We start from the raw sequence: 16,941 nt of genomic DNA, 5'->3' as shown, positions 1-16,941 counted from the left end.
TGGTGCGACACCATTACGTCATGTTGTGGTGCGACACCATTACGTCATGTTGTGGTGCGACACCATTACGTCATGTTGTGGTGTGACACCATTATGTCATGTTGTGGTGTGACACCATTATGTCATGTTGTGGTGTGACACCATTACGTCATGTTGTGGTGTGACACCATTACGTCATGTTGTGGTGCGACACCATTATGTCATGTTGTGGTGCGACACCATTATGTCATGTTGTGGTGCGACACCATTACGTCATGTTGTGGTGTGACACCATTATGTCATGTTGTGGTGTGACACCATTATGTCATGTTGTGGTGCGACACCATTATGTCATGTTGTGGTGCGACACCATTATGTCATGTTGTGGTGCGACACCATTACGCCATGTTGTGGTGTGACACCATTATGTCATGTTGTGGTGTGGTGTGACACCATTATGTCATGTTGTGGTGCGACACCATTACGCCATGTTGTGGTGTGACACCATTACGTCATGTTGTGGTGTGGTGTGACACCATTATGTCATGTTGTGGTGTGACACCATTACGTCATGTTGTGGTGTGGTGCGACACCATTATGTCATGTTGTGGTGTGACACCATTACGTCATGTTGTGGTGTGACACCATTACGTCATGCTGTGGTGTGGTGCGACACCATTATGTCATGTTGTGGTGTGGTGTGACACCATTATGTCATGTTGTGGTGTGGTGTGACACCATTATGTCATGTTGTGGTGTGGTGTGACACCATTATGTCATGTTGTGGTGTGGTGTGACACCATTATGTCATGTTGTGGTGTGACACCATTATGTCATGTTGTGGTGCGACACCATTATGTCATGTTGTGGTGCGACACCATTATGTCATGTTGTGGTGTGACACCATTATGTCATGTTGTGGTGTGACACCATTATGTCATGTTGTGGTGTGACACCATTATGTCATGTTGTGGTGTGACACCATTATGTCATGTTGTGGCGTGACACCATTACGTCATGTTGTGGTGTGGTGTGACACCATTACGTCATGCTGTGGTGTGACACCATTATGTCATGCTGTGGTGTGACACCATTACGTCATGTTGTGGTGTGACACCATTACGTCATGTTGTGGTGTGGTGTGACACCATTACGTCATGTTGTGGTGTGGTGTGACACCATTACGTCATGTTGTGGTGCGACACCATTATGTCATGTTGTGGTGTGACACCATTACGTCATGTTGTGTGACACCATTACGTCATGTTGTGGTGTGACACCATTATGTCATGTTGTGGTGTGACACCATTACGTCATGTTGTGGTGTGGTGTGACACCATTATGTCATGTTGTGGTGTGACACCATTATGTCATGCTGTGGTGCGACACCATTACGTCATGTTGTGGTGCGACACCATTACGTCATGTTGTGGTGTGACACCATTACGTCATGTTGTGGTGTGACACCATTACGTCATGCTGTGGTGTGGTGTGACACCATTACGTCATGCTGTGGTGTGACACCATTACGTCATGCTGTGGTGTGACACCATTACGTCATGTTGTGGTGTGACACCATTATGTCATGTTGTGGTGTGGTGTGACACCATTGTCATGTTGTGGTGCGACACCATTACGTCATGTTGTGGTGTGGTGTGACACCATTACGTCATGCTGTGGTGTGGTGTGACACCATTACGTCATGTTGTGGTGCGACACCATTACGTCATGTTGTGGTGTGACACCATTACGTCATGCTGTGGTGTGACACCATTACGTCATGTTGTGGTGTGACACCATTATGTCATGTTGTGGTGTGACACCATTATGTCATGTTGTGGTGTGGTGTGACACCATTATGTCATGTTGTGGTGCGACACCATTATGTCATGTTGTGGTGTGGTGTGACACCATTATGTCATGTTGTGGTGTGACACCATTATGTCATGTTGTGGTGTGGTGTGACACCATTATGTCATGCTGTGGTGGGACACCATTATGTCATGTGGTGTGATGTGTTATTGTGTTGTCTTGTCTACCTCTTTGTCTGTGTAGAAGAGGTCCATCTGTTGTCCAAAGGCCTCTGTGACCTTCTGGAGCAGCTCCTTGATTTTCAGAGGTCGCTGGAACGGGATGATGCTGCGGAACAGAGGATAGAGGTCATCCTGAAGGTTCAGACAGAGACCCCGGGACAGAGACCCCGGGACAGAGATCCCGGGACAGAGACGCAGTCATGACAGAGACCCCGGGACAGAGACCCCGGGACAGAGACCCTGGGACAGAGACCCCCGGAACAGAGACCCCCCGGAACAGAGACCCCCGGCACAGAGACCCCGGGACAGAGATCCCGGGACAGAGATCCCAGGACAGAGACCCCGGGACAGAGACCCCGGGACAGAGACCCCGGGACAGAGATCCCGGGACAGAGACCCGGGACAGAGACCCCGGGACAGAGATCCCACAGAGACCCCGGGACAGAGATCCGGGACAGAGTCATGATATAACACAACCCCCCCCTTCTCCCCTCCCTGGACATGAGAACTCAGTCATGATATAACAACACCCCCTTCTCCCCCCCTGGACATGAGAACTCAGTCATGATATAACACCCCCCTTCTCCCCCCTCCCTGGACATGAGAACTCAGTCATGATATAACACACCCCCCTTCTCCCCTCCCTGGACATGAGAACTCAGTCATGATATAACACCCCCCCTTCTCCCCCTCCCTGGACATGAGAACTCAGTCATGATATAACACCCCCCTTCTCCCCCTCCCTGGACATGAGAACTCAGTCATGATATAACACCCCCCCCCTTCTCCCCTCCCTGGACATGAGAACTCAGTCATGATATAACACCACCCCCACCCCTCCCTGGACATGAGAACTCAGTCATGATATAACACCCCCCCTTCTCCCCCTCCCTGGACATGAGAACTCAGTCATGATATAACACCACCCCTTCTCCCCTCCCTGGACATGAGAACTCAGTCATGATATAACACCTCCCCCTCCCTGGACATGAGAACTCAGTCATGATATAACACAACACCCCTCTCCCCTCCCTGGACATGAGAACTCAGTCATGATATAACACAACACCCCCTTCTCCCCTCCCTGGACATGAGAACTCAGTCATGATATAACACCCCCCCCTTCTCCCCTCCCTGGACCCTCAGTCTGATATAACACCTCCCTCCCTGGACATGAGAACTCAGTCATGATATAACACCCCCCTTCTCCCCTCCCTGGACATGAGAACTCAGTCATGATATAACACAACACCCCCTTCTCCCCCTCCCTGGACATGAGAACTCAGTTAGAATAACTCAGAGAACTCAGTCATGATATAACACCCCCCCTTCTCCCCTCCTCCCTGGACATGAGAACTCAGTCCACCCCCCCTTCTCCTCCCTGGACATGAGAACTCAGTCATGATATAACACAACACCCCCCTTCAACCCCCCCTGGACATGAGAACTCAGTCATGATATAACACAACTCCCTGGACATGAGAACTCAGTCATGATATAACACCCCCCCCTTCTCCCCTCCCTGGACATGAGAACTCAGTCATGATATAACACTTCCCCCCCTCCCTGGACATGAGAACTCAGTCATGATATAACACCCCCCCATGAGAACTCAGTCATGATATAACACCCCCCTTCTCCCCTCCCTGGACATGAGAACTCAGTCATGATATAACACCCCCATGAGAACTCAGTCATGATATAACACAACACCCCCTTCTCCTCCCTGGACATGAGAACTCAGTCATGATATAACACCCCCCCCTTCCTGGACATGAGAACTCAGTCATGATATAACACCCCCTGGACATGAGAACTCAGTCATGATATAACACAACACCCCCTTCTCCCCCCCTGGACATGAGAACTCAGTCATGATATAACACCCCCCTTCTCCCCTCCCTGGACATGAGAACTCAGTCATGATATAACACAACACCCCCCTTCCTCCCTGGACATGAGAACTCAGTCATGATATAACACCCCCTTCCTGGACATGAGAACTCAGTCATGATATAACACCCCCCTTCCCATGAGAACTTCTCCCCTCCCTGGACATGAGAACTCAGTCATGATATAACACCTCAGTCATGATATAACACCCCCCTCCCCTCCCTGGACATGAGAACTCAGTCATGATATAACACAACACCCCTTCCCCCAGTCATCCCTGGACATGAGAACTCAGTCATGATATAACACCCCCCCTTCTCCCCTCCCTGGACATGAGAACTCAGTCATGATATAACACCCCCCCCTTCTCCCCCCCTCCCTGGACATGAGAACTCAGTCATGATATAACACAACACCCCCCTTCTCCCCCTCCCTGGACATGAGAACTCAGTCATGATATAACACAACCCCCTTCTCCCCTCCCTGGACATGAGAACTCAGTCATGATATAACACCCCCCCCTTCTCCCCCTCCTGGACATGAGAACTCAGTCATGATATAACACAACACCCCCTCCCTGGACATGAGAACTCAGTCATGATATAACACCCCCCCCCCCCCCCTCCCTGGACATGAGAACTCAGTCATGATATAACACCCCCCCTTCTCCCCCTCCCTGGACATGAGAACTCAGTCATGATATAACACAACACCCCCCTTCTCCCCCTCCCTGGACATGAGAACTCAGTCATGATATAACACGCCCCCCACCTCCCTGGACATGAGAACTCAGTCATGATATAACACCCCCCTTCCTGGACATGAGAACTCAGTCATGATATAACACCCCCCCCCCCTTCTCCCCCTCCCTGGTCATGAGAACTCAGTCATGATATAACCAACACCCCCTTCTCCCCCTCCCTGGACATGAGAACTCAGTCATGATATAACACCCCCCCTTCTCCCCTCCCTGGACATGAGAACTCAGTCATGATATAACACAACACCCCCCTTCTCCCCTCCCTGGACATGAGAACTCAGTCATGATATAACACAACACCCCCTTCTCCCCTCCCTGGACATGAGAACTCAGTCATGATATAACACCCCCCCTTCCCCTCCCTGGACATGAGAACTCAGTCATGATATAACACAACACCCCCCTTCTCCCCCTCCCTGGACATGAGAACTCAGTCATGATATAACACAACCCCCCTTCTCCCCTCCCTGGACATGAGAACTCAGTCATGATATAACACAACACCCCCCTTCTCCCCCTCCCTGGACATGAGAACTCAGTCATGATATAACACAACACCCCCTTCTCCCCTCCCTGGACATGAGAACTCAGTTATGATATAACACCCCCCTTCTCCCCCTCCCTGGACATGAGAACTCAGTTATGATATAACAACCCCCCCCCCCCCCTTCTCCCCCTCCCTGGAAAGAGAAGTAGAAAACCAGTGGAAGTTGCAACTCACCGTTTCTCCCTCTCATGCTCCAGTTTGACTCTTAGATCCTGTTGAAAGGAAGCATGGCAACAGAGAAGATTATGAAGGTTGGAAAGATCAAGTGGGAGAAATGTGATGGTGTCTGTGTTGATTATCCAGGGACAGAGACATAAAGTGGGAGTAATATATAATACTTCATTTATTTGTCCGTTTGCACGGATACTGTTTCATTTTTTCCCCCCCCGTCACAATACCCAACCGGACAGCCACCAGGCTGGGAACAGAGCTGAACAGCAGCCCTGAAATACTGAGGGGTTAGTGCCTTGCTCAAGGGCACACCGAGGTGAGTTATTGAACCAAATGGATGTTATTAACTATGACGATATTATTACTGACCTTCTGTTGTTCACAGTTGATTACTACTTTACAAAGAAAGCCTATTAAATAATATATAATATATGCCATTTAGCAGACGCTTTTATCCAAAGCGACTTACAGTCATGTGTGCATACATTCTACGTATGGGTGGTCCCGGGAATCGAACCCACTACCCTGGCGTTACAAGCGCCATGCTCTACCAACTGAGCTACAGAAGGACCAAACAGTAACAGTCTCAGCCGGGGATATATAGGAAATATCAGGTAACATTTGTTATATAAACAACGATGTATATTTAACCCCTTATTTTTGGCACTAAACAGTCGAAGTCAGGAAGGGAAGGGGGGTGTGTATGGAATTGTTTTAAGGTCATACCAAGGATAATTTTTCTATTTGATCTTGAATTTTCAGACCCTTTAAAAAGGAAGTTTGTTCTGAAGTGCCTGTCCAATATCTGAAAGACATCAGAAAGACCAGGAAACATTGGTTATTTCCATCTGATGTATTTTTGGCACTATACAGTCTTCATATACTGTATACTTCCATATATGTTTTTAACTGCTACAGGGGGATTGATAGGAGATCAATATATCCGTGTTCGTGAGAGGCTCACCACTAGTAGTATTTATACCTCTAATATCTCTACTGCTACCATTACCACTAGTAGTATTTATACCTCTAATATCTCTACTGCTACCATTACCACTAGTAGTATTTATACCTCTAATATCTCTACTACTACCATTACCACTAGTAGTATTACTACCTCTATTATCTCTACCACCATTACCACTAGTAGTATTTATACCTCTAATATCACTACTACCATTACCACTAGTAGTATTTATACCTCTAATATCTCTACTACCATTACCACTAGTAATATTTATACCACTAATATCTCTACTACCACCATTACCACTAGTAGTATTTATACCTCTAATATCTCTACCATTACCACTAGTAGTATTTATACCTCTAATATCTCTACTACCACCATTACCACTAGTAACATTGTATATCAGGGTCCTGGGAGTACGGCCCTGTATATTAGGGGTATAGGCCTGTTTGTATATCAGGGTCCTGGGAGTACGGCCCTGTATATTAGGAGTATAGGCCTGTTTGTATAGCAGGGTCCTGGGAGTATGGCCCTGTATATTAGGGGTATAGGCCTGTTTGTATATCAGGGTCCTGGGAGTACGGCCCTGTATATTAGGGGTATAGGCCTGTTTGTATATCAGGGTCCTGGGAGTACAGCCCTGTATATTAGGAGTATAGGCCTGTTTGTATAGCAGGGTCCTGGGAGTACGGCCCTGTATATTAGGAGTATAGGCCTGTTTGTATATCAGGGTCCTGGGAGTACGGCCCTGTATATTAGGGGTATAGGCCTGTTTGTATAGCAGGGTCCTGGGTGTATGGCCCTGTATATTAGGGGTATAGGCCTGTTTGTATATCAGGGTCCTGGGAGTATGGCCCTGTATATTAGGGGTATAGGCCTGTTTGTATAGCAGGGTCCTGGGAGTATGGCCCTGTATATTAGGGGTATAGGCCTGTTTGTATAGCAGGGTCCTGGGTGTATGGCTGTTGTGTTGCTGTAAAGCTATATGGTGTAGGGAGGGGCTAGGTTAGAAGAAATGGTAAAGGCTATGGTGCTAGGATATTAGGCTAGCGGTAGTGGGTAGGGTCCTAGGGTAGGGCAGGGACAGGTTTGGTTAGGGGACGGGGTTGGGTAGAGGCTAGGATAGGGGACGGGGTTGGGTAGAGGCTAGGATAGGGGACGGGGTTGGGTAGAGGCTAGGATAGGGGACGGGGTTGGGTAGAGGCTAGGATAGGGGACGGGGTTGGGTAGAGGCTAGGATAGGGGACGGGGTTGGGTAGAGGCTAGGATAGGGGACGGGGTTGGGTAGAGGCTAGGATAGGGGACGGGGTTGGTTAGAGGCTAGGATAGGGGACGGGGTTGGGTAGAGTCTAGGGTCTTAGAGTAGGGCCTAGGTTAGAGGCTAGGGTAGAGGATAGAGGCTAGGATCGTAGGGTAGGGGATGGGGTTGGGTAGAGGATAGAGGCTAGGGTCTTAGGGTAGGGACTAGGGTTGAGGTAGGGTCTAAGGGAGGGGCAGGGTCTAGGGTAAGGCCTAAGGCAGGGTCTAGGGTAAGGCCTAAGGCAGAGTCTAAGGTAGGGGCAGGGTCTAGGGTAGGGCCTAAGGCAGGGTCTAGGGTAGGGCCTAAGGTAGGGGTAGGGTAGGGCCTACGGTAGGGGTAGGGTCTAGGGTAGGGCCTAAGGTAGGGGCAGGGTCTAGGGTAGGGCCTAAGGCAGGGTCTAGGGTAGGGCCTAAGGCAGGGTCTAGGGTAGGGCCTAAGGCAGGGTCTAGGGTAGGGCCTAAGGCAGGGTCTAGGGTAGGGCCTAAGGCAGGGTCTAGGGTAGGGCCTAAGGCAGGGTCTAGGGTAGGGCCTAAGGCAGGGTCTAGGGTAGGGCCTAAGGCAGGGTCTAGGGTAGGGCCTAAGGTAAGGGCAGGGTCTAGGGTAGGGCCTAAGGCAGGGTCTAGGGTAGGGCCTAAGGCAGGGTCTAGGGTAGAGCCTAAGGCAGGGTCTAGGGTAGGGCCTAAGGCAGGGTCTAGGGTAGGGCCTAAGGCAGGGTCTAGGGTAGGGCCTAAGGTAAGGGCAGGGTCTAGGGTAGAGCCTAAGGTAAGGGCAGGGTCTAGGGTAGAGCCTAAGGTAAGGGCAGGGTCTAGGGTAGAGCCTAAGGTAAGGGCAGGGTCTAGGGTAGAGGCCTAAGGTAAGGGCAGGGTCTAGGGTAGGGCCTAAGGTAGGGTCTAGGGCAGGGTCTAGGGTAGGGCCTAAGGTAAGGGCAGGGTCTAGGGCAGGGTAGAGCCTAAGGTAAGGGCAGGGTCTAGGGTAGAGCCTAAGGTAAGGGCAGGGTCTAGGTAGGGCCTAAGGTAAGGGCAGGGTCTAGGGTAGAGCCTAAGGTAAGGGCAGGGTCTAGGGTAGAGCCTAAGGCAGGGTCTAGGCCTAAGGTAGGCCTAAGGTAAGGGCAGGGTCTAGGGTAGAGGCCTAAGGTAAGGGGGCAGGGTCTAGGGTAGGGCCTAAGGTAAGGGCAGGGTCTAGGGTAGAGCCTAAGGTAAGGGCAGGGTCTAGGGGCCTAGGCAGGGTCTAAGGTAAGGGCAGGGTCTAGGTAGAGCCTAAGGTCTAAGGGGCCTAAGGGTCTAGGGTAGAGCCTAAGGCAGGGTCTAGGGTAGGGCCTAAGGCAGGGTCTAGGGTAGGGCCTAAGGCAGGGTCTAGGGTAGGGCCTAAGGCAGGGTCTAGGGTAGGGCCTAAGGCAGGGTCTAGGGGAGGGGTAAGGGCAGGGCCTAGGGCCTAGGCAGGGTCTAGGGTAGGGCCTAAGGCAGGGTCTAGGGTAGGGCCTAAGGCAGGGTCTAGGGTAGGGCCTAAGGCAGGGTCTAGGGTAGGGCCTAAGGCAGGGTAGGGCCTAAGGCAGGGTCTAGGGTAGGGCCTAAGGCAGGGTCTAGGGTAGGGCCTAAGGTAAGGGCAGGGTCTAGGGTAGGGCCTAAGGCAGGGTCTAGGGTAGGGCCTAAGGCAGGGTCTAGGGTAGGGCCTAAGGCAGGGTCTAGGGTAGGGCCTAAGGCAGGGTCTAGGGTAGGGCCTAAGGCAGGGTCTAGGGTAGGGCCTAAGGTAAGGGCAGGGTCTAGGGTAGGGCCTAAGGCAGGGTCTAGGGTAGAGCCTAAGGTAAGGGCAGGGTCTAGGGTAGAGCCTAAGGTAAGGGCAGGGTCTAGGGTAGAGCCTAAGGTAAGGGCAGGGTCTAGGGTAGAGCCTAAGGTAAGGGCAGGGTCTAGGGTAGGGCCTAAGGTAAGGGCAGGGTCTAGGGTAGGGCCTAAGGTAAGGGCAGGGTCTAGGGTAGAGCCTAAGGTAAGGGCAGGGTCTAGGGTAGAGCCTAAGGTAAGGGCAGGGTCTAGGGTAGGGCCTAAGGTAAGGGCAGGGTCTAGGGTAGAGCCTAAGGTAAGGGCAGGGTCTAGGGTAGAGCCTAAGGCAGGGTCTAGGGTAGAGCCTAAGGTAAGGGCAGGGTCTAGGGTAGAGCCTAAGGTAAGGGCAGGGTCTAGGGTAGGGCCTAAGGTAAGGGCAGGGTCTAGGGTAGAGCCTAAGGTAAGGGCAGGGTCTAGGGTAGAGCCTAAGGCAGGGTCTAGGGTAGAGCCTAAGGTAAGGGCAGGGTCTAGGGTAGGGCCTAAGGTAAGGGCAGGGTCTAGGGTAGAGCCTAAGGTAAGGGCAGGGTCTAGGGTAGAGCCTAAGGTAAGGGCAGGGTCTAGGGTAGAGCCTAAGGTAGGGGCAGGGTCTAGGGTAGAGCCTAAGGTAAGGGCGTAAGATATGTACCTGTTTGTACAACAAGGTCCTGGGCTTGGGTTTGTGGCTGCTGCTGTCGTGTTTCTGGGCGTAGCATCGACCCAGAGCTGCCAGGTCCTTCATGATGGAGTTCAGCGCCTCCTCGTCATCTAGAGGAACACAGAGAGACAGAGACATGTTACAAACAACGCTCTACTACGGAGTCACATCAATTAGGGAACAAATAGACAGACAGACATGTTATAGAGATGTCCTACATACATACAGTTGAAGTCAGAAGTTTACATACACTTAGGTTGGAGTCATTAAAACTCGTTTTTCAACCACTACACAAGTGTCTTGTTAACAAACTATGGTTTTGGATAAGTCGGTTAGGACATCTACTTTGTGCATGACACAAGTCATTTTTCCAACAATTCTTTAGACATATTATTTCACTGTATCACAATTCCAGTGGGTCAGAAGTTTACATACACTAAGCTGACTGTGCCTTTAAACAGCTTGGAAAATTACAGAAAATGATGTCATAGCTTTAGAAGCTTCTGATAGGCTAATTGACATCATTTGAGTCAATTGGAGGTGTACCTGTGGATGTATTTCAAGGCCTACCTTCAGACTCGGGTACAAAAGTAACTATATCCACAGTAAAACGAGTCCTATATTGACATAACCTGAAAGGCCGGTCAGCAAGTATGTCCTCTGGTCTGATGAAACTGTTTGGCCATAATGACCATCATTATGTTTAGAGGAAAAAGGGGGAAGCCGAAGAACACCATCCCAGCCGTGAAGCACAGACGTGTTTGTGTTGAGTGCGTGTGCTGCTGCATGGGATAACATGGGAAACAGGCTGAGTGTGTGTGTGTGTGTGTGTGTTGTAGGACATGTTGTTGTCATGCTACTCACCCATGTTTACTGTCATCATCAGGAAGTGATCTTGTTGAATTCCGAGCTCAAATCCTCCGGTCGGCTCCGAGCTCAACTCCTCCGGTCGGCTCCGAGCTCAACTCCTCCGGTCGGCTCCGAGCTCAACTCCTCCGGTCGGCTCCGAGCTCAACTCCTCCGGTCGGCTCCGAGCTCAACTCCTCCAGTGGGGTAAAGTCTTCACCCTGAGAGAAAGGACAAACCCACAGGTGTAAAGTACATGGACCACATTACAATACAAGGGTCTTTATCAATAGGATGCTCATCTCATGTCCTCTGTCGATGTTCTTCGGCTCTACACTGTGTTACTAGTCCTTACTAGACATGACCCCCCTCCTCCTTACTAGACATGACCCCCCCGTCCTCCTCCTTACCAGACATGACCCCCCGTCCTCCTCCTTACCAGACATGACCCCCCCCGTCCTCCTCCTTACCAGACATGACCCCCCGTCCTCCTCCTTACCAGACATGACCCCCCCGTCCTCCTCCTTACCAGACATGACCCTCCCCCGTCCTCCTCCTTACCAGACATGACCCCCCTTCCATCCTTACTAGACATGACCCCCCTCCTCCTTACTAGACATGACCCCCCTGACCCAGACCCCCCCGTCCTCCTCCTTACCAGACATGACCCCCCCGTCCTCCTCCTCATCAGACATGACCCCCCTCCTCCTCCTTACCAGACATGACCCCCCCCCCTCCTTACCAGACAAGACCCCCCTCTCCTCCTCCTTACCGGACATGACCCCCCTCCTCCCTCCTTACCGGACATGACCCCCCTCCTCCTTACCGGACATGAGCCCCCCCGCCTCCTTACCAGACATGAGCCCCCCCGCCTCCTTACCAGACATAAACCCCCTCCCCCTCCTTACCAGACATGAGCCCCCCGCCTCCTTACCAGACATGACCCCCCGCCTCCTTTACCAGACATGACCCCCCCCCCCCTCCTTACCAGACATGACCCCCCGTCCTCCGCCTTACCAGACATGACCCCCCCGTCCTCCGCCTTACCAGACATGACCCTCCTCCTCCTTACCAGACATGACCCACCCCCCTCCTTACCAGACATGACACCCCCCGTCCTCCTCCTTACCAGACATGACCCCCCGTCCCCCTCCTTACCAGACATGACCCCCCCCCGTCCTCCTCCTTACCAGACATGACCCCCCCGTCCTCCTCCTTACCAGACATGACCCTCCCCCTCCTTACCAGACATGACCTCCTCCTTACCAGACATGACCCCCCGTCCTCCTCCTTACTAGACATGACCCCCCCTCCTCCTTACTACCAGACATGACCCCCCGTCCTCCTCCTTACCAGACATGACCCCCCCCCGTCCTCCTCCTTACCAGACATGACCCCCCGTCCTCCTTACCAGACATGACCCCCCCTCCTCCTTACCAGACATGACCCCCCCCTCCGCCTTACTAGACATGACCCCCCTCCTCCTTACCAGACATGACCCCCCCGTCCTCCTCACCAGACATGACCCCCTCCTCCTCCTTACCAGACATGACCCCCCCCTCCTCCTCCTTACCAGACATGACCCCCCCTCCTCCTCCTTTCCTGGACATGAGCCCCCCCTCCTCCTTACCAGACATGAGCCCCCCCTCCTCCTTACCAGACATGAGCCCCCCCTCCTCCTTACCAGACATGAGCCCCCCGCCTCCTTACCAGACATAACCCCCCCTCCTCTTCCTTACCAGACATGACCCCCCCTCCTCCTTACCAGACATGACCCCCTCCTCCTCCTCCCCCTCCTCCTACCAGACATGACCCCTCTCCTCCTCCTTACCAGACATGACCCCTCTCCTCCTCCTTACCAGACATGACCCCTCTCCTCCTCCTTACCAGACATGACCCCTCTCCTCCTCCTTACCAGACATGACCCCCCCCATCGTCCTCCTCACCAGACATGACCCCCCCCGTCCTCCTCCTTACCAGACATGACCCCCTCCTCCTCCTTACCAGACATGACCCCTCTCCTCCTCCTTACCAGACATTACCCCCCTCCCTTACCAGACATTACCCCCCCCTCCTCCTCCTCCCCTTACCAGACATGCCCCCCTCCTCCTTACCAGACATTACCCCCTCCTCCTCCTACCAGACATGCCCCCCCTCACCAGACATAACCCCCTCCTCCTCCTTACCAGACATGAGCCCCCCTCCTCCTCCTTACCAGACATGCCCCCCTCACCAGACATAACCCCCTCCTCCTCCTTACCAGACATGAGCCCCCCTCCTCCTCCTTACCAGACATGCCCCCCTCCTCCTCCTTACCAGACATGCCCCCCTCCTCCTCCTTACCAGACATGCCCCCCCCCTCCTCCTCCTTACCAGACATGCCCCCCCTCCTCCTCCTACCAGACATGCCCCCTCCTCCTCCTTACCAGACATGCCCCCTCCTCCTCCTTACCAGACATGCCCCCTCCTCCTTACCTCCCCCCTTACCAGACATGCCCCCCTTAGACATCCCCTCCTTACCAGACATGCCCCCTCCTCCTCCTTACCAGACATGCCCCCCTCCTCCTCCTTACCAGACATGCCCCCCCTCCTCCTCCCCCTCCTTAGACATAACCCCCCCTCCTTACCAGACATAACCCCCCTCCTCCTTACCAGACATACCCCCCCGCCTCCTTACCAGACATGAGCCCCCCTCCTCCTCCTTACCAGACATGCCCCCCTCCTCCTCCTCCAGACATGCCCCCCTCCTCCTCCTCCTTACCAGACATGCCCCCCTCCTCCTCCTTACCAGACATGCCCCCCTCCTCCTCCTTACCAGACATGCCCCCTCCTCCTCCTTACCAGACATGCCCCCTCCTCCTCCTTACCAGACATGCCCCCTCCTCCTCCTTACCAGACATGCCCCCCCTCCTCCTCCTTACCAGACATGCCCCCCCTCCTCCTCCTTACCAGACATGCCCCCCCTCCTCCTCCTTACCAGACATGCCCCCCCTCCTCCTCCTTACCAGACATGCCCCCCTCCTCCTCCTTACCAGACATGCCCCCTCCTCCTCCTTACCAGACATGCCCCCCTCCTCCTCCTTACCAGACATGCCCCCCCCTCCTCCTTACCAGACATGCCCCCTCCTCCTCCTTACCAGACATGCCCCCTCCTCCTCCCCCTCCTCACCAGACATGACCACCCCCTCCTCCTCCTTACCAGACATGACCACCCCCTCCTCCTCCTCCTTACCAGACATGACCACCCCCTCCTCCTCCTCCTTACCAGACATGACCCCCCCCTCCTCCTCCTCCTTACCAGACATGACCCCCCTCCTCCTCCTCCTTACCAGACATGACCCCCCCTCCTCCTCCTCCTCGCACAATTGGTGGCTGACTAAATACTTTTTTGCCCCACTGTACATAGTTAACAGATCATGAGGTATAATGACACTGATGTAATCTGTGTATATATATATAATACAGCATATGTAGGTCTAGAAGGGTCTAAAATGGCCACTTTCATCCGGATTGAAATGGTTTGTGATACAAATGTAAAAGACATTTCAAACATCCTTTACTCCCAATTAAGTTTCTGTGAGCGAACTGCCAGAACAATCTGAGATACCAAAAATATTTCCATCTCCAGCTGGTGTGGAATCGCCCAGATGTGACGCTAATCTGCATCAGCGTGGGCTTCACTTCCGGGAAGGAGAGCTGGAGAACGTAATGGAATCATTAGTAAGGGGTGTGGTTAGAACTCTGGCGACCACCACTACCTCACACACCGACTGCTTCCTTCCGCGCTGCACTCCGACAGCCGGGGATGACATCACCACTTGGAATGAGTTGTCATTTGAAGAAAGTGGTTTTGTTACGGGACATGAGAGCCTCTAAAAGGACTGAGAAAGTAAAGTAAAAAGTGAATAGATTCACATGGGATTGATCGAGGGGGATAAAAAGGTTTCACACACACATCCCTCACACTCACATACACAAATGCATGGGTGCACGCATGCGCACGGTGACCAACACACACACACACACACACACACACACACACACACACATTCTTTCAGCTCTCTTACATCACTCATTAAATAAACATTTCTTTATCTGTCTCTCAGGGTATTTCCCCACTCCTCTCATCAGAGCAGAACAGTGGAGAGGCAGACAGAGAGGCAGACACACACACACACACAGAGGCAGAGAGAGAGGAGAGGCGCAGAGAGAGAGGAGAGGCGCAGAGAGAGAGGAGAGGCGCAGAGAGAGAGGAGAGGCGCAGAGAGAGAGGAGAGGCGCAGAGAGAGAGGAGAGGCGCAGAGAGAGAGGAGAGGCGCAGAGAGAGGAGAGGCGCAGAGAGAGGAGAGGCGCAGAGAGAGAGGCGCAGAGAGAGAGAGAGAAAGCAAGACAAAAGGCAGAGAGAGAGATGAGATAGATTGAGAGACCGACAAAGAAAGAACAAGTTAGTTCTCTTTAACTGCATCCCCCACCAGCACTGAACACCATGACATCATGTTTACATAATTATTCTCAGAAGGAGCCACACGAAAACCTCTCCTCCCCTCCTCAGGAACCAAGAAAACATATCTCCTCCATTCTCTCCTCTCCCTCCCCCAGAGCCAAGACAACACACATCTCTCCCCTCCCTCCCCTCCTCCAGAACCAAGACATCTCTCCCCTCCTCCCTACCCTCCCCTCCTCCAGAACCAAGAAAACATATCTACCCTCCCTGCCCTCCTCCAGAACCAAGAAAACATCTCTACCCTCCCTGCCCTCCTCCAGAACCAAGAAAACATCTCTACCCTCCCTGCCCTCCTCCAGAACCAAGAAAACATCTCTACCCTCCCTGCCCTCCTCCAGAACCAAGAAAACATCTCTACCCTCCCTCCCCTCCTCCAGAACCAAGAAAACATCTCTACCCTCCCTGCCCTCCTCCAGAACCAAGAAAACATCTCTACTCTCCTCTCCTTCAGAACCAAGAAAACATCTCTACCCTCCCTCCCCTCCTCCAGAACCAAGAAAATCTCTCATCTCCCTCCCCCAGAGCCAAGAAAACATCTCTACCCTCCCTGCCCTCCCCCAGAACCAAGAAAACATCTCTACCCTCCTTGCCCTCCTCCAGAACCAAGAAAACATCTCTACCCTCCCTGCCCTCCTCCAGAACCAAGAAAACATCTCTACCCTCCCTGCCCTCCTCCAGAACCAAGAAAACATCTCTACCCTCCCTGCCCTCCTCCAGAACCAAGAAAACATCTCTACCCTCCCTGCCCTCCTCCAGAACCAAGAAAACATCTCTACCCTCCCTGCCCTCCTCCAGAACCAAGAAAACACCTCTCCCCTCCCTGCCCTCCTCCAGAACCAAGAAAACACCTCTCCCCTCCCTCCCCTCCTCCAGAACCAAGACATCTCTCCTCCCCTCTTTATCCTCCTCCAGAACCAAGACATCTCTCCTCCCCTCTCTAGCCTCCTCTCCGCCAGAACCAAGAAAACACCTCTCCCCTCCCTCCCTCCCCTCCTCCCTACCCTCCCCTCCATCAGAACCAAGAAAACATCTCTACTCTCCTCTCCTCCAGAACCAAGAAAACATCTCTACCCTCCCTGCCCTCCTCCAGAACCAAGAAAACATCTCTCTACTCTCCTCTCCTTCAAAACCAAGACAACATCTACCCCCCAGAGCCAAGACAACACATATCTCCTATCCTCCCCTCTCTCCAGAGCCAAGACAACACACATCTATTCTGATTATAAAAGTTAACATGTTTGTCACAACTCCAGAACACTCTGTTTCCATTCTCCAATAAGGCAGCCTGCAACACACAAACACACCAGAGAGAGACAGAGAGACAGAGAGAGAGAGAGTTGACGCTAACCAATGAAACCAGACCTCTGTTGGGAGTGCCAGTAGTGATGCCAGAGAGTTTTGCGATGAAGACATTATATACAGATGACATCACTGAAAAAATTACAGTGCGGCGACCTACTACCAGTGGATTAGAGACCGGAGACCAACTA

The 16,941-nt window shown here is 52.5% G+C and overlaps 1 protein-coding gene across 1 annotated transcript in view; it reads right to left on the bottom strand.

Annotated features, from left to right (window-relative positions):
• LOC118382476 (mitogen-activated protein kinase kinase kinase 3-like) overlaps positions 1 to 16,941 on the bottom strand; it is a 95,877-nt gene that overhangs the window by 56,398 nt on the left and 22,538 nt on the right. The window contains exons 3-6 of the mRNA XM_052498110.1: positions 10,966 to 11,168; positions 10,093 to 10,211; positions 5,387 to 5,424; positions 2,019 to 2,118 (exon numbers count right to left, since the gene is read on the bottom strand). Of these exons, the coding sequence (XP_052354070.1) occupies positions 2,019 to 2,118; positions 5,387 to 5,424; positions 10,093 to 10,211; positions 10,966 to 10,984 (276 nt within the window). The 5' untranslated portion in view covers positions 10,985 to 11,168. The remainder of the gene's footprint in view (positions 1 to 2,018; positions 2,119 to 5,386; positions 5,425 to 10,092; positions 10,212 to 10,965; positions 11,169 to 16,941) is intronic.

Source organism: Oncorhynchus keta, chromosome 4 (genome assembly GCF_023373465.1).
Source record: "Oncorhynchus keta strain PuntledgeMale-10-30-2019 chromosome 4, Oket_V2, whole genome shotgun sequence".
Classification (NCBI taxonomy): domain Eukaryota; kingdom Metazoa; phylum Chordata; class Actinopteri; order Salmoniformes; family Salmonidae; genus Oncorhynchus; species Oncorhynchus keta.
Note: the sequence above shows the minus strand (reverse complement) of the source record. Positions and strands in the feature narration are given on the sequence as shown.